The sequence below is a fragment of the Chiloscyllium punctatum genome, chromosome 24, assembly GCF_047496795.1.
Source record: "Chiloscyllium punctatum isolate Juve2018m chromosome 24, sChiPun1.3, whole genome shotgun sequence".
Taxonomy (NCBI): domain Eukaryota; kingdom Metazoa; phylum Chordata; class Chondrichthyes; order Orectolobiformes; family Hemiscylliidae; genus Chiloscyllium; species Chiloscyllium punctatum.
In genome coordinates, this window is record NC_092762.1 from 75830002 (window position 1) to 75848771 (window position 18770).

General features: G+C 42.5%; 1 protein-coding gene across 2 annotated transcripts in view; it reads right to left on the reverse strand.

The window, feature by feature from the left end:
• LOC140494707 (TLE family member 5-like) overlaps window positions 1-18770 on the reverse strand; it is a 122107-nt gene that overhangs the window by 8416 nt on the left and 94921 nt on the right. For both annotated transcript variants that reach the window (XM_072594219.1, XM_072594217.1), the window contains exons 5-6: window positions 5931-5993; window positions 5677-5751 (exon numbers count right to left, since the gene is read on the reverse strand). In XM_072594219.1, the coding sequence (XP_072450320.1) occupies window positions 5677-5751; window positions 5931-5993 (138 nt within the window). The remainder of the gene's footprint in view (window positions 1-5676; window positions 5752-5930; window positions 5994-18770) is intronic.

Sequence of the window (18770 nt, forward strand, 5' to 3'; positions counted from 1 at the left end):
AAATTGCAGATGCTGAAACAAACCCAAATGATGCTGGAGAAATTCCATGGATCGGGCTGCATCTATGGAGTGTCAATATTCTGTAGGAACACTGATTAATTTGAATAACAGTTGAACATGAAAATTATTTTCCTCTGCTAGTCACCCAGCATATTATGGCCTTAACTTCATCTGTTTGACCAGAATTATTCTCAGCCAGATAAATGATTCCAAACAAAGTTGTCCCCATATGGATGGGAAAGCAAGTGAGTGTGTGATATCTGATGAAGAATCATTGGGCTTGTTAATGTTTTCTCTCCATTGGTACTGCCAGACTTACCATGTTTCTCCTGCACTGTGCGTTTATTTCCATACGTAGTACTTCAGCATGCCCCAAAATACTTCACACAAGAGGAGAAATAGGAGATTGGGGCAACTGAATGCAAGGCACAGGAGTTGGCGTGGGAGGAGGAATTCCTGGGAGAAGGTGGGACCTATACAAGTGGAATGGTCTGTACCTGAACTGGAAATAGCACCAATCTCATTGCAGGTGGGTTTGACAACATTGTCGAGATGAGTTTAAACTAATTCGACAGAGCCAGGTGACACTGTTCATCAGTTTGATAGTGACACAGCATATCATAGATAAGAAACCAAGGCAAAGGACGGTCAGGACAGCTGATGTGGTTCCATTTTCAAGTAGGGTGGCAGAGATAAACCAATGTGAGTTTGGCAGTTTTCTTCCCTAAAAGGAAGTTAGTGAACCAAGTGGGTTTTCCTGACAATTGACGATGGATTCATGAGTTTCACATTGGTGGTAGGAACACGATTGGAAAAATTCTGAAAGAGAGAGAATTAATCTCCATTTGGAGAATTATGGTAGTCAGTGTGGCTTTGTCAGAGGGAAGGATATGCCTAGCAAATTTGAATTTTTCAAGATGGTGACCAAGTGCAGAGATGAGGTAATGCAACTGTTGTCATTCGAAGTATATACGGACGGCACAGTGGCTAGCACTGCTGCCTTACAGCACCGGGTCCTGGGTTCGATTCCCACCTGTCTGTATGGAGTTTGCACATTCTCTCTGTGTCATTGTGGGTTTCCTCCACGTACTCTGGTTTCTTCCCACAGTCCAAAGATGTGCAGGTCAGGTGAATTGGTCATACTAAATTGCCCACAGTGTTAGGTGTGTTAGTCAGGGGTAAATATAGGTAGGGGAATGGGTTTGGGTGGATTTCTCTTTGGAGGGGTGGTGTGGACTTGTTGGGCCAAAGGGACTGTTTCCATACGATAGAGAATCTAATCTAATCTAATCTATTTCAGTTTAGCCTTTAACAAGGTCCCATACAGGAGACTGATAAAGAAGGTAAAAGCACACATGGTCCAGGGTAACTTAATTTGGATCCAAACTTGGCTTAGAGGTTGGAGACAGAGGGTGGTGGTAAAAGGCTGTTTGTGTGCTTGGAGATTGAAGTCCAGTGGTATACCACAGAGTCCCTTAATGTTTGTAATAAAAGCAACATAGATGAGAAAGTGGGAGCAATGATAACTGAGTTTGTGTCATCCGCAAAGATTGGCCAGGTGGTTGACAGTGAGGAAGGTTGTCTAAAGTTACAGGAGGATGTAGATAGAATGAGCAGATGGAAGTTACCCTGAAAAGAGAGAGGAGATGTGCTTTGGAAGAATTAACAAGATAGGAGTACTCAGTGAACAGTAGGACACTAGCAAGCTCAGAGAAACAGGGGGATCTTGGCGTACTTGAAGGTGAAAGATCAGGCTAGTTGGAAGGAGACGTGGTACTTGCCTTTCCCAAATGTGGTACAGACTAAAAGCACAGGGAGGTTATGTTAGAGCTGTGTAGAACTTTGGTTAGGCCCCAGCTAGAGTATTCTGTACATTTCTGGTCACCACACCATAGGAAGGATATGTTTGCACTAGAGGGGGTGCAGCACCCTAGCTATGGAGAGAAGCTGGACAAGTTCAGGTTGTTTTCTTGACAGCAGATAAGGCTGAGGGAGGACCTCAGGAGGTACAGGTGATAGTGAGATAGTAAGGAGCATGGATGGGTTGAAAGAAAGCAGCTGTTATCAATAACAAGGGCACACATTTTAAAAAGTGAAAGGCAGGAAGTTCAGAGGGGTTTTGAAGAAAATGTTTTTCACCCAGAGGGTGGTGGGAGTGTGGAATGTACTGCCTGGGAGAGTAGTTGAGGTGGAAAACTTCAACCATTAAACAGTACGTGGATGAACACAAAGTATCAGAATACTTGAGGTAATGGGCGAGTGTTAGAAAGTGAATATCGCTTCATTGGTGCAGACTCAATTGGCTCAAGGGTCTCTTCTGTACTGTTTGATTCAATCAATGCGAGAATTAATTGAGGCTGTCCAGTCCCAAGTCTGATTCACCTGCCTGCAATTTACAGCCCTTTAAATACCTTTGAAATGTACTGAGAGTTGGAATATAATAAAGAGATCCTGTGGTGCAGTGGTAGTGCCCCTATCTCTGGCCTAGAATGCCTGCGTTAAAGTCTCACCTGTTCCAGAGGTGTGTCATAACAGAGTCAGCTGTGCAGTCCAGAAACCACAAACCCTTTGGTCCAACTCGCCCACGCTAACCAGATATCCCAAATTAATCTAGTCCTATTTACCAGCATTGGGTCCATATCCCTCTAAACCGTTCTGAATCATACACCCATCCAGATGCCTTCTAAATGTTGTATTTGTACCAGCCTCCACCATCTCCTCTGACAGCACATTCTGACACGCACCACCTTCTGTGATAAAAAGTTGTCCTTCAGGTCCTGAACAGAATGAGTTAAAAAAAGAACTCAAATGTGAGGTACACCACAGTGGCAGCGCATGCGACTGCAATTGCATTGAGTTCAAGGAACCACACTTTAGGAAGGATGTGAAGGCATTAGAGTGAGTATAGAAGGGATTAACAAGAGCAGTTCCAGGAACAAGGATGAAGTTAGATTAAAGAAATTGGGACTGGCTTCCTTGGAGAAAAGTCAGCCGAGAGGAGCTTTAAATGCTGGTATTCAAAAGCATGGGGAGTCTGAGCAGATTAAACAGAACTGTTCCATTAGTGAAAGAATTGAGAATAAGCACATACCTTTTTGAAGTAATTAGTAAAAGCAACAAAAGCAATCGAAGCAAAATGTTCTTCACACTGAAGAAGGTCTGCTTGACAATGTGGAGGAGGCAAGTTTCCAAAAGGAATTAAACTTCTTTGTTCCCTTTTCAATGGGCAAGACTTCGGGGAAAATGGAACTAAGTAAATCCCTCATTCACAAAGTCAGCACATACAAAGTGGACCAAATGGCCTCCTACTGCACTATTACAATGCCAAGATGACCCACTCCAACCAAGCAAAGAGATTTCCCACAGCAATATGGAAGTGTAAAATTATAGTTCCATTAAATGTTGTAAAATACACAGGTCTTAAAAGTGAAAGTAGTCAATTTACACTGAATTTGGAAATAGTGGACAAGTCTCCTCCCAATATATCTTTGCTCTCCCTTGCAAGAGAAGGGAACAGACTAGTAATATCCCATGGTAAAAACAATGACTGCAGATGCTGGAAACCACATTCTGGATTAGTGGTGCTGGAAGAGAGCACAGCAGTTCGGGCAGCATCTGAAGAGTTAAATCGACGTTTCGGGCTAAAGCCCTTCGTCAGGAATAAAGGCAGAGAGCCTGAAGGGTGGAGAGATAAATGAGAGGAGGGTGGGGGTGGGGGGAATGTAGCATAGAGTACAATAGGGGAGTGGGGGTGGGGATGAAGGTGATAGGTCGGGGGGGGCATGGGGGAGAGATAGGGTGGAGTGGATAGGCGGAAAAGAAGATAGGCAGGTAGGACAAGTCATGGGGACAGTGCTGAGCTGGAAGTTTGGAACTGGGGTGAGGTGGAGGAAGGGGAAAATTAGGAAACTGGTGAAGTCCACATTGATGCCCTGGGGTTGAAGTGTTCAGAGGCGAAAGATGAGGCGGTCTTCCTCCAGGCGTCGGGTGGTGAGGGAGTGGCGGTGAAGGAGGCCCAGGACCTGCATGTCCTCGGCTGAGTGGGAGGGGGAGTTGAAATGTTGGGCCACAGGGCAGTGTGGTTGTTTGGTGCGGGTGTCCCGGAGATGTTCCCTAAAGCGTTCTGGGGAGACTGGACGCCTCCAAGCAATGTAGAGGAGACCGCATCGGGAGCAACGGATATAATAAATGATATTGGTGGATGTGCAGGTAAAACTTTGATGGATGTGGAAGGCTCCTTTAGGGTCTTGGATGGAGGTGAGGGAGGTGGTGTGGGCACAGGTTTTGCAATTCCTGCGGTGGCAGGGGAAGGTTTATCCCATGGGTAATATCTCATGGTCAAGCAGCCTGTGAACTGAGCCTCAGGTACATGAGCAACAGCTTCATGGAGGGTGATGGCTGAAGGAAAGATGGTCCAGCCACAGCTAAGTGCCAACTTAGAAGCTATTCCCTTAGAGTGACCATACCTTGTGTTTCAAAGGACTGTTTATTGTAGGGCAGTCTGGTAACAGACAGCTGATTTATCATAAGGAGACTTACTCTGCGGTGCTATTTTTGGAGGACTTCAAGTAAGGAGATTGAAGTAACGAGGCAAGGTCATAAACAAGGTATCTTGCTCTGCCAGTAAGTGTTAAGAGACATTTTACAGTAATTTTCCCAGAGATACAGGCTGCCTTCACTTTTCATCAATCACTTGACAAAGTCAGATTATCTTAAGAGTATTAGGGAGACATTTTAAAGGTGTAAAGCATTTAAAAGCTGCACGACTAACACACATTCTCTGAAGGCCCCAAGTACAATCCCCCTGTCTGGACTGTGTTAGTTTACCTCATTGAAAAGTTCCAAATGGTTACAACATAAGCCATAGGAGCAGAAGTGGACTATTCTGCCCAGCGAGTATGCTCCACCATTCAATGAGATTGTGACAGATCAGACATCCTCAACTTCAATTTCCTGCCTTAGTCCCATAACCTTGATTCCAATATGGATTAAAAATCTCTCTCTGGATGGGAATAAAGGAGAGCAGGAAGAGAAATAGCCAGTGCTCTCTCACCTGGTTATCAAGCTTAGCTCCTAATGGAATAATAAGTGAGATCTAGCAGCCAGCTGAGACTTAGTTGTGTTGCTATATATGGTTGAATATTTGAGCAATATCACTTGGGCTAGACACTAGAGGCAGATACAGTTAATTCTGCTATAATGAGAGTTTCTTCAAGGTGAATTGGCTATATTGCGATTGAAGAACTTGGACCATTATTTGTATAATGCAAACTATCCTTACCTGTATTGGCTATAACACTACTCCAGTCCCATCGGTTTAAATGGTGCTGCTATGACACAATTTTCTTATAACGCAGGATCGCATGGGAACAGAACTATCATGTTATATCAGAACAGACTGCAGTACTGACACATTGGAATACTTACCTGCTCTATCATGGATTGGTTCCTTCAGAAAAGGGATAGGGAATATTATGTGAATTTATTGCTGGTTTGCATAAATACAGTTAACTGTATGAGCCCCTCATATCTTTATGGCACTACTTCTCAAACCACTGTTTGGCATCAAACAGCCTTTGAAGTATAAATCAAAGTTAGCCAGCACTCTGGTACAAGCCTTATTGCTGGGCTTAGTGACAGTGTGCACATGTGCACGAATGAATAAAGTTGACATACCCTGATGACAGTATTAAGCTCCGGGGCAGTCACCTGCTTTGCACGTTCTATGGCCTGCACCACCTGTTGCTGATGCTGAAATAAAGACAAGAGACACAAATATAGTTAAACCACGGCCTTTCAAATGGAGAGCTGGTGAGCACGAAGAATCATTTACAACTCAAATCAGAAGTTGAGCTATACCATCACCGAATGCCTCTTGCATTGGCACGACAGTTTTAACAGTCAGTCAAACTAAACTAAAATGCAGTTACCTCCTGAGATAAGAAGGGGATGACTTGAGCACAAATTCCATTCAATCGTTTGACAATTTCAGCCTACGTGGAAGAAAAGGAAATACTTAGTTCATTTCAAACACATTCGCAACTGCGTACCAGTTGTTATTGTTGTAGTGCGTTGCAAATCTCAACAGGCTTTGCATAACCAAATAAAATGCCCACTCAAGGCCAAGATGAGAGACTGCACTGCAGCAAATCCAGTGACAACTTTAACAGAAAGAAGCTTCCATTAAAACATGAAGTTATAAGTTGAAATGACATTTCATAATGAAAGTAACACAGAAAAAAAGGGGCTGGAGAAAAGGGGGGAGGGGGGTGTGTGGTGGCAGTATGGGGAAAAGAGAGAGTGCGCGCGAGTGTGAGAGCACGCAAGAGAGCAAGCAGGACATTACTCCAGGAGTGAGATGACCTTATAACCTACACGTGGTTGATTAAAACTCAGCACTGCAGAGTGTATTGTACTGGCACAACTGCAAAGCATTAAGAAATCGATATGCCCTGAACTGTCGAATCTCAAGTCATTTTAGTTTAAAAATAGAGGTGTGCATGATTATGACAGGATCACCTAAGTTAAACAAAGAGAAGCTGTTCCCATTAGTTGATTGTACAGGGAGTAGGGGACACAGATTTGAGACTTTGAACAAAAGATGTGGGTTGATGGGAGCAAGGAAGAACATTTGTATGCTGCAAACACCAACGGACCTTGAACTCGTTTCAGAAAAGTCTTGTTGCAAAAGAAAATTGGACGGACACTTAAAAAATAAATACGCACAGCTACAGGGATGTAGTAGGGTATGGGACAGATTCCATTTTCTAGAGCCAGCATGGAGACATTGGACCAAATGACCTGCTTCAGTGTTGTTATGACTGTGTCCTGATATATCCCACCCCTTAGAAACAAATTGCCACTGTCCCACACAACTTTTTCCAGCTAAGTTTCAATTAACAAACTCAAACAATACAGAAGAGGGGGATTTCTTCCAGATGCATAAATGCATTCGTTAAAACTAATTAAGGGGACTTCTTTTAGGGTCAAATGTGTTCAGGCTCTTACATTAGTTTGTGACAAATCTTACTCCCAACATTTGTCCACTGTAGATGGGTCCAGACTACCTGTTGTTATATTACACCCGTTACCAAAATAAAAACATTGCAGATGCCGGAAACGAGAGATAAATCTGAACATTGGATGCTGCTGTGGAGGAAGAAACAGAAGTAATGCTTCAGTTCTGATGAAAAAGGTCACAGACCTGCAGCATTAGATGTTGCAAAGCTGACAAGTGTATTTAACATTTTCTGCTTTTATGTTGGGTTTGGGAATGCCTGGAAGAGATTCCAGCTACCTGAACCTCTTGAGGGGAAGGGAAGGGATCGCAAGGTATGGGAGAGGATATGGGGGGGGGCGCGGGGGGGAGAAGAGAGAGAGAGAGAGAGAGAGAGAGAGGGAGAGGGAGAGAGAGGGAGGGAGAGAGAGAGAGAGAGAGAGAGAGAGAGAGAGAGAGAGAGAGAGAGAGGGAGAGGGAGAGGGAGAGGGAGAGGGAGAGGGAGAGGGAGAGGGAGAGGGAGAGGGAGAGGGAGAGGGAGAGGGAAAAAAACATGGGTGCTCTTCTGCATAGAGGGGGGCATTTCTGCAAGCCCCTACCTATCACATCAACAAGGAAGACAATACGGCCACCAGAAAGTAGGGTTAGTTGATTAAACCCACCCTGCCAAGACAACCAGATTCTTAAATCTCTCAGGACAGATTAAAAAACACAGCTCTGTTGGTTGAAGGAATAAAACAGACTATAATGAAACACAATAGACTTGTGACATATTGGAATCTCTCAGGATGCAAAAAGGGCACAAGGACTGCGGATTGTGGAAATCAGAAAAAACAAACAAAAATTGCTGGGACAACTCAGCAGGACTGGCAGCATCAGCAGAGAGAAAGCAGAGTTAACGTTTCAGGTCCAGGGACCTTTCTTGTTCTGAACAGTTCTCCCAGCAATTTTGGTCTCTCAAGATGTAGCTGCCGAGTAACAGACTCCTAATTGTGTGTTCTGAGATTTAGTGCAATAATACAACCAGAATGTGGAAGAAAGAGTTAACCCAAGCGAAGAACGCAATAGCAATATGCTCCTTATGTGTTGTTCTAAATACATCACAGATGTGTCCCAGTGTGACTACACTATAACAGACCTATATAACACCAGTACTTCACCTCACTTATGTTTCAAAAAGCTCTCTCCAGAGACACTCCAACTTGCAAAGGACAAAGTCTATACAGATACACATACTGCAGGGTGCTTTTCATAGTTTAAATTGATATTGCACAAAAATTACACCTGGATAGACACTTCACTGAAATCCTACTGCCAAAGCTATTCTTGAATTCAAGAACTGAGGACAATTACAATCCACAATCCACTGAGCTTGCCTTTTACCACAATTGTAGTCACACAGACTCATGGAGATGTACAGCACCGAAACAGACCCTTTGGTCCAACTCGTCCATGCTGACCAGATATCCTAAATTAATCTAGCCTCATTTGACAGCATTTGGCCCATATCCCTCTAAACACTTCCTCCTATTTGTACACACAACCAGATGCCTTTTAAAATGTTGTAATTGCATCAGCCTCTACCACTTCCTCTGGCAGCTCATTCCATAACATGCACTATCCTTTGCATGAAAAAAGTTGCCCCTCAGATCCCTTTTACATTTTTCCCCTCCCACCTTAAGCCTATGTCCTCTAGCTTTGGGCTCCCCGACTCCAGGAAAAGATCTTGCCTATTTACACTATCCATGCCCCTCATGATTTTATAAGCTTCTGTAAGGTCATCCCTTAGCCTCTGATGCTCCAGGGAAAATAGTTCCAGTCTATCCAGCCTCACCCTATAGCTCAAACCCTCCAATCCTTGAAAAGACTAGTAAACAGGACTATTACTTGAATGGTAAAAATAATTGCAGCATGCTGCTGTGCAGAGGGACCTGGGTGTCCTTGTGTCTGAATCACAGAAGGTTGGTCTGCAGGTACAACAGGTAATTAAGGCAAATGGAACTTTGTCCTTCACTGCTACAGGGATTGAGTTTAAAAGCAGGGAGGTTATGTTGCATCTGTACAGGGTGCTAGTGAGGCCACACTTGGAGTACTGCATGCAGTTTTGGTCTCCTTACCTGAGGAAGGATGGACCAGCACTAGAGGGGGTGCACAGGAGGTTCATTAGGTTGACTTTGGAATTATGGGGTCGGCATATGAGGAGAAACTGAGTAGACTGGGATTATATTCATTGAAATTTAGAAGGGGGTGGGGAAAAAAAAAAGAGATCTATAGAAGCATAAAATTATGTTGGGAATCAATAAGATAGAAGTAGAGAGGATGTTTCTACTGGTGGGAAACTAGGACAAGAGGGCATAAGCCTCAAAACTAAGGGGAGCAGATTTCGGACTGAATTGAGAAGGAACTTCTTCACCCAGAGGATTATGGCATTCCCTGCCCAGTGAAGTAGGTGAGGCTTCCTCAATAAATGTCTTTAAAGCGAAGATAGATAATTTTTTGAACAATAAAGGAATTAAGGGTTATGGTGAGAGCGTGGAGCAGAGGCCACAAGATAGATCAGCCACGATCTTATTGAATGGTGGAGCAGGCTCAAAGGGCCAGATGGCTACTCCTGCTCCTAGTTCTTACGTTCTAAATCTTTTCTGAACCATTTCAAGTTTCACAACATCCTTCCACATCACAATAACTTGTCCAACGCCTTTAACATACTTACCATGTCCCAACGGGCTTCAGAAGAATACTAACAAAAATGTGAGGGTATCCACTTTGGCAGAAAGAGCAGACAGGCAAGTATTTCTTAAAATGGCGAGAGATTAGAAAATAAAAATGCACAAGAAGAACCGGGTGTCATTGCAAAGCATCACTGAGGGCTCACAGTCAGTTACAGCAAACAATTAGGAAGGGAAATGCAAAAAGGAGTAGCAAGGTCTTGCATCCATTGTGTAGAACCACGGTTACTCTACACTTGGAGCACTGTTTTAGTCCCCTTACTTGGAGAAAGATATTGTTGCCACAGGAATTTAAGCACATTGTTCCCAGGATGGCAAAGAGATCAGGGAGACAGAGCTTGCATTCTATTGAATTTCAAAGACTAAGATTGATATCAATAAAACCTACAAAGTACTTAAAAGGAATATTCGGGGAGGTCGCTCTCTTAATTGGGTATACTTCCACCAGCGAACAAGTTCAAAATAAAAGAGGGATTCTATTTAGGACGAGGATGAAGAGAATTTTTTTCTCTTTAAACTCGGAAGGCTGAGAATCTTTGGAATTCTCTGCCTTCAAGGGTTGTGGAAGCTCAGTCTTTGAATATATTTAAAGCACTGATTTCTAAATACTAATAACTAAAGAGCTATGGGATTGTGCAGGGGGACAAAAAAAAGTCCTAGAAGTGGATGATCATCCATGATCATATTGAATGGCATAGCAGGCTTAATGGGCTACTCCTGCTCCCATGTCCCTAACGATTGACACCCAATCATATTCAGGTGACATCAAGATCACTGACCACAATCTTGATCAAACAGGTAGATTTTAAAGGAGCATCTTAAAAACTGAACAGGTAGAATTTTAGCCATTGAATATTAAATGCTCCGATAATGGAGTTCAAGCCTAATTATAGTAAAGTTTTTTTTAAAAATTCAGATGCAGTTGTCTTTATTGGTTAGTCAATAATTGATCCAGATATGAGGCAAGGCAAACGCCAAAGGGAGAGATAGAATTTCATCAATACATAGATGAGACCTAGGGGTTCAGGTACATAGCTCCTTGATAGTGGAGTCACATGTAGAAAGGGTGGTGAAGGTGGCATTGTGCACAGCTGCCTCCATTGGTCAGAACAGAGTACAGGAGTTGGAATGTCATATTGCAACTTTTTAATTCATACAACCCCCAGTGTGAAAACAGACCATTCAGCCCAACAAGTCCACGCCGACTTGCCAAAGAACATCTTACCAAATCTCTGTAACCCTGCATTTCCCATGGTCAATCCATCTAACCTGCCCATCTTTGGACTGAGGGAGGAAACTGGAGTACCTGGAGAAAATCAGCACAGACACAGGCAGAATTTTCAAATTCCACATGGACAGTCACCCAAGGCTGGAATTTAATGTAGGTCACTGGAGCTGTGAGGCAGCAGTGCTAACCATGAAGCCACCATGCAGATGTAAAGGACACTAGTGATGCCGCATTTGGAATACTGTGCTCAATTCTGATCGCCTTGCTATAGGAAGGAGGTTATTAAACTTCAAAGGATGCAGAAAAGATTTGCAAGGATGTTACTGGGAGTGAAGGGTTTGAGTCATAAGGAGTTTGGATAGGGTGGGACTATTTTTCCCTGCAGCACGGGAGGGTTGAGGGGTGACCTTACAGAGGTTAATAACTTCATGAGGGGCATAGATAAGCAAAGGTCTTTTCCCCGGTGAGGGTGGGGGGGGGGGGGGGGGGGAAAAGAGGAGAAAGAGGGGGTGGGAGTTCAAAACTAGAGGGTACAGCTTTAAGGTGAGTGGAGGAAGATTTAAAAGGGACCTGAGGGGTGACCTTTTCACAGAGAGTGATGCATGTATGGAATGCGCTGATAGATGCAGGTATAGTTTTAACATTTAAAAGACATTTAGACAGGTCCTGGAAGAGAAAAGGTTTAGAGGGATATAGGCCAAATGCAGGCAAAACGGCACTAGTTTAGTTTGGGAAACCTGGACAGCATGAAAGAGTTGGACCAAAGGGTCTGTTTCCATGCTGCGTGACTCTATGACTCCAAGCACAATGTACTGTAGCTACAACATCCATAGCCACGAGATAAGGCAACAGAGCCGCATGCTCTGAGCTGCACTAACATCATTCATAAAACCCACAGATTTCGCTAATGTCCTTTAGGAAGGAAACTGCCATCCTTACCTAGTCTGGTCTACAGACCCACAGCAATGTGGTTGACTCATAACTGCCCTTGGGGCAATTTGGGATGGACAATAAGTGCTGGCCCAGCTGGTGATGCTCTCATTCCATGGAAGGTGCGATGAGATAAATATTCATAAGCATTGCTCAAAAGCAGCTTCAAAGTCTGGTATAAACAACAGAGCAGTCGTATGAAAACACAATTGGTAGGCTGCTCAGGAGCCTTAGTTCCAGAAGATGATCACCTCTTCTACCCAAGTCTACTGCACTCTATGTCATTACTTACACACGTTATTTCAACAGTAGTCAAGACTGAAGCTGCTATAGGAATGAGAAATTGAGGAAAAGGCAGCTCACTGCAATTTATATTAAGCACTATATCGAGACTAGATCTATAAACAGTAGTGACTATGGTCAGTCGGAGGATGATACTAACAACAGAGGCAGAAAGTGCTTCTGATGCTGAAACTTTCATATCTTTTACTGTGAGGATATGGCCTTCTGGCAAATTCAAAATAATTCGGGATTTGTTTCTTCCACCTACTAAACAGAAAGGTGGACAGATTCATTTTAATGAGACTGCTGATGTAGTTGATCAATTGCATAATACATCAACATGCAAGTGTGGCTTCAGGCACAGCTGGTGCAGAACATAACCTGACACACACAAATGCTGAGCTCCTAGTCTTTGGGGAGCTAGGTGTAGTTTATTAAAGTCAGTCCGCTTCAGGATTGTGCTTTAATCAGCATGGAAACAAACCAGTATGCAATAAAACGTGGGCTAATTGATGCCTCCAAATTATTAATGGAGCTGCTGTCTGGAAGCTCACATTAATAACAAAAAAAAAGGCTTTCTTTGCCACTGCAAAGTACAAAAATTGCGATACGGCGAGTCTCCACTAGATCATGAAAATCGACACAAGGCTCCACTTAATCTGTACTATCAACACCCTTTCTCCCCCAGCTCTCCAGCCCCAACAATTGCTTAAATGCTGTCCCTTCCACACGTCAGCTCTGGTGAAGAGTCATTTAGACTTGAAACATTAGTTCGTTCTCTCTCCATGGATGCTGCCTGACTTGCTGTGACATCCAGTATTTGCTGTTTTCAGCCCAGTCTCAAACCATCTTCCATATTTTCATGCTGAATGCTGAGAGATTGAAACTGGTGGACAAACTGAGAGCGCCTTTGTTGAAATTCTGGCAATGAATTGATATCACCAGGGGTCGGAGAAGACGCTTGTGGACAACCATTATACCACGAGAAAGGGGAGGATTTCAGATGCTGGAGATTCAGAGTCAAAAAGCATGATGCTAGAAAAGCACAGCCGATCAGGCAGCTTCCGAGGAGCAGGAGAATCGACGTTTCGGGCATTAGCCCTTCATCTGGAATGGCTGGAGTGCTGGGGGAGAAAAGGTGTTGATACATTCCTGATGAAAGTCTTATGCCAGAAATGTTGATCCTCTCACTCCTTGGATGCTGTCTGACCTGCCATACTTTTCTAGCACCACACTTTCTCACTAGAAAGATAGCCCAATAGGAGCTTATCATGAGTTATGTAGAACATGGAGACTCCATAACCATCATCACCTTTATTATTTCTACCAATGGTGAGATAAGAATTTATATTATTTCTGAGGAACTTGGATTTTAAAATATAGTTAAATAAATGTTTGGTTTTCAGTTTTGCGAAGGTCTGATTTGCTTCTTTTCTTTAAAAGAAGGATTCGGAAAACCTTTTACCCCAATCAGAAGTTCAAATAGTCATTCCAAACTTAAGCTAAATGATCAAGCTAACTGGTGTGATAAAAGTTAAATATTGTAGCAACTAAGCTCTACAGAGACAAATGGCCAATGGCGACAAGCATATAAAGTTTGAGGGTGGGGTGGGGGATGTTGGGGATGAATATAAATTTCACCGGTATATTTTATTAAAAACAGATTAGGTTTGCGCAAATCTTCAGATCATCATAATTGGAAAGAAGTCTTGAACTGATTTAACAGCCCAGTCCAACAGGCCTGGAAATAATTCTTAAACCGTCCTCAGCATTCAGTGAGGGAAAGTTATTTTTTAAAAACAGATGCAGTGAATCATATCTAGTGAATACATAGAAGGTTGACCAAAAGGAAACATGTTCAACTTCAGCAGTTGAGTTATAAATGTTGAAGAGAAAAATAGGAGTGATGCTTCATTGGGATTGAGTGTCCGTAAAGGATATTACTGTGGAAAACGGCCGAATTATTTTTACCGTGTGAAACATTTCAAAGGAGTCATTTATTGCAGCTTCCTTCCCCACCTTTCATATTATAAACATATGCTCTTTTGTTAAAAGTATATTAACAGCTTTGTGAGAGCATGTTCAGTTGCTGACCACTATGGTAAGCAAACCTATCGCAGGTAGACAGGATAGTAAAGGGAATGTTTGGTACACTTGCCTTTATTGGTCAGTGCATTGAGTATAGGAGTTGGGATGTTATGTTGTGGCTATACATGACATTGGTTGGGCCACTATTGGAATATTGCATTCAATTCTGGTCTCCCTGCTACAGGAAAGATGTTGTGAAACTTGAAAGGGTTCGGAAAAGATTTACAAGAATGTTGCCAGGGTTGGAGGGGTTGAGCTGTGGCAGAGTCTGAATGGGCTGGGGCTATTTTCGCTGGAGCCTCAGAGGCTGAGGTTTATAAAATCACGAGGGGTATGAATGTGGTGAATAGACAAGGTCATTTCCCAGGGTAAGGGAATCCAAAACTAAAGGACATAGGTTTAAAAGGGGAGAGGGGAAAGATTCAAAAGGGACCTAAGGAGCAACTTTTTCATACAGAAGTTGGTGGTGTGGGCATAGAATGAGCTGCCAGAGGAAGGTACAATTACAACATTTAAAAGGCATCCGGATGGGTGGACGAACAGAAAGGCTTTAGAAGGATAGGGGCCCATGGCTGACAAACAGGACTGGATTAATGATTGGCACCGACGAGTTGGACTGAAGGGTCCTTTTCCATACCGTATGACCCAAGGACTCAGTGACAATGATCTCTAAAGCAAGGTTTCACTCAGGAATCGGACTTGTCTAATTATTACCATCAGCTGGAACCATGTCAACTGGAGCTCAAACCACCAACAACTAAACAGATAATTAGAAACTGCTCAGCAACAAAACTGGTAGGACTGGTCCCAGCCAACATTCTTTCCACACAGCTTAAACTAACCCCAATTACAACTGTCAGCAAAAGTAAATCAGCCCATAAAGTGACAAATCATTTCACTCCCTCAGTTCAGAGCTGTCAGGGAGAAAAGATTGTAGGGTTAGTAAAGGTTCCTGGTAAAAACACTTCTCTATGGTACCACTCCTTCTTCTAGGTTTGCTGTCAAAAGCCCTTTTCAATAAAAATTGTGCCACTTAGGAGAAAAGCAAAAGCCATTGCAACATCTTCCAAATCTAAGACTGGCCGTGATAGGATGCATTGCACACCCGGTCCAAGGTTTCTGCAGTACAACACAAGCTGTGTGTGCTTAACCTTTTGTTATTTGTTTGCCATTTTGTGCACGATGGGAATCTGAAGTCTTAGCCTTACTAACAGCTGCCAGAACAACATCTTGTTCAACTTTACAAACAAATTGACAAGTAATGCAGCCTCAATGCCTCAAAGCAATTCATAATTAATTGTTTAATTATGTGTAGTTTACGAACTGTTAGGTGACAAGTACAGTAACTAATCATACAAAGTAAGGTCACAATCAAAGAGCTATCAGCTAATTTATTTTCCTGTGATGTTGATCAAGAGAGAAACACTGACCAGGGCAATGGGAGACAATTTACTCTTCCTGAAAAGACTCTATTGGATCTTTCATCCTTTACTTAATGAGCAGATGGGGTGTAACTTTAACAACTTGAGATCAGAAAGTTTTGGGTTCAAGACCATTGAACTGTCAAGAACACAAATTCAGTCTGACAATCCTGTGCAACAACACGTTTTTTTAACTAAGTAGTTAAACCAGAGCCCTGTACGCATTCAGGTGGGCATAAGAGATCCCAAGCTCCATTCCAAACATGAAAAGGAGAAGCCTCCATGATCTTAGCCAATTAGCTCTTAAGCAACAAAATAAAACTGAAACTTGTCAGTCTCTGTTATTGGTGAGACCTTACTGTGCATAAATTGGCTGCTGCAGTTTGAATTTTATTGCAGCATTCAAAAACACTTGATTCATAAAGTGCTCGAAGATACTGGACTGAGAGCATTTCACCATCGCTGTTTTTTATTCCCAACATTTGAAGAAAATGCACATTTAAAAGTTTAATTTTATTTCAAGATGGATTTCATATTCCTTAAGCTAATTTATTTTTGAGCGACCCCATTAAAAAAAGTCTCCGCACTGCAAATTACTATATGAAAAAGCTCACATTAAGGTCACTTGTATCCCAGCGTATTCAATATCAACTGCTGTAAGAGTTCATTCTCTATCGACATTCATTTCCACCCACTACCTATGAACCACAGAACATTCCTCACAATACAAATTAAAAGCTGCAATACATTACAGCAGAGAAAAGGCAAAATGATTTTAAATGGAAATGAGCATTTAATGTGATTGTTGTGCTATCAGGGGAGGAGTGGCACTGCTATGAGAACATTGCCTATTACCTCTGGGGTTTGACTTCAAATCCATCAGCGGGAGTTAAGTGTTAAAGATGCCAAATGATGAGAGTTTGGGTGGTCTGCAGCCACTCCTGAGGAGAGTTTAACAAAATTGACAATTTCTTTCCTCTACCATAAAATAGCATATTGTGTCTCAAAGGACAGAGTTAATTTGCTCCATTCAAATTGCACTTGAAGCTCTGACTTTTAGCTCCCTCTCTCATTTATAAAAGGTGACCCTTTTCTTCCCTCTCCTTTTTATAGATTTTTTTGGAAGTCATTACTAATTTAGGCTTAAAACCTTTCACCCCACTCCCATTTTTAGAATACAAGATCAACTATAAGATACTAAAGACAAAATGGATTGCATACTTGTTAAATTATCACAGTTCCTACCGCCCCTGTCCTTTTCCTATTTATCAAACTTAAAAAGAACAGAACTGATTGCTTCCTTTCTACAAGCTTTAAATTTTAAAAAATAGAAATGGGTGAAATCAGCTGAAACCAAATATGTAGATTGCCAGGTTCAAGTTAAGCAACAACTAAGTTAAGCGGAATAGAATTATACAAATGCACAAAAGAGATAGGATGAAGAGAATTATATTCAATGTTACGCCGATTTGCATTTATATAGCACTTTTGACAGAAAGATTAAAAATCCTAAGGTACTTCAGAGGAACACAAAATACAGAAGACCACAATGAGTTATAATGATTGGAAATGTACTGCTCAAAAGGATGGAGAAGGCAGATTTAATCTCAACTTCTACAAGGTGATTGGATAAATGCTTGAAGGGGAAAGGTTTGCAGGGCCATAAGGTACATCAGGAAGTGACACTAGCTCTTACAAAGGAGCCAGCATCAACACGATGGGCTAAGTGGCCTATGGTCAGTTAGTTCTGATGGTTAGAGTGTGGTGCTAATAATACCAAAGTTATGGGTTAAATCCCCATACTGACCAGGTGTGTAGTCATGATTTAGGGGCAGGACGATGCCTTAGTGGTTAGCACTGCTGCCTCACAGCACCAGGTATCCAGGTTCAATTCCAGCCTTGGGCAACTGTCTATGTCGAATTTGCACATTCTCAGAGTCTGCATGGATTTCCTCCAGGTGCTCCGGTTTCCTCCCACAATCCAAAAAGATGTGCAGGTTTGGTAGATTAGCCACACTAAATTGCCCAGAGTGTTTAGGATGCTGCATTAGTCAGGGGTTAATGTAGAGTAATAGGGTAGGGGATTGGATTTGGGTGGAATACTGAGGGTCGGTGTGGACTTGGGCCAAAGGGCCTGTTTCCGAAATGTAGGGATTCTATGATTCTAGGGATTTTATACTGCCAAACTGTGGGGCTTTAGAAGAAAGAGACGATTTGAGTGGATAATCATCATCTTTGGATGATCCCTTAGGAACTCTACTGAAGTGGTTGCATTTACCACTAGAACTAAAGATAACAGAGTCTTCCATTTGCTTCAGATAGTCCATATCAGTGCCTATCCTCACACATGCCCCAGTCTCAATTAACCATTCTGTCCCCATACCCTTGATGGACTCATGTTATAAGATGATATGCACTTTGTAGGATAAATGTTTGGAAGCCCAACTTCCCAACATTTTAATCTTAGAATTTAACTTGGATGAAGGGAAAGCGTTAATTATTGGGTTTAAATTGCATGATAGTAAAATATGGGGGCTTAAATTTATTAAAGATTTGTTTAGGATTACTGGATGCAGTAATTGTAGGTTCTCCAAAATGATGCTGGGGCTGTGTGTCAAATGAGGGGAGCTTGTACTAATGAGGCTGAAGCTGATGGGACAGAACAAGAGGGAGATAAGCTCCTTCCAGAACAAGGGGTCATGACAAATTAGCACTAGCTCATTTCAGAGTAAAGTCAAAAGCACTTTTCACGCACAAGGACAGTAAAAGTTTCAAGCTAACTATCCTAAAGAGCTGTTGAGGCAGGGTTATTAGAAATTAATTGAGATCACTAGATTATCAGGCAAGGGTACTAAAGGTTATAAAACCCAAAAAACAGGTAGAAGACGACAAGATACAAGTCGATTGTGATCTAAGTGAATGACAGGACAGCACGGTGGCTCAGTGGTTAGCACCGCTGCCTCACAGCGACAGGGACCTGGGTTCGACTCCATCCTCTGGTAACTGTCTGTGTAGAGTTTGCACATTCCCCTCATGATTGCGTGGGTTTCCTCTGGGTGCTCCTGTTTCCTACCAATGACGTGTAGGCTTGGTGG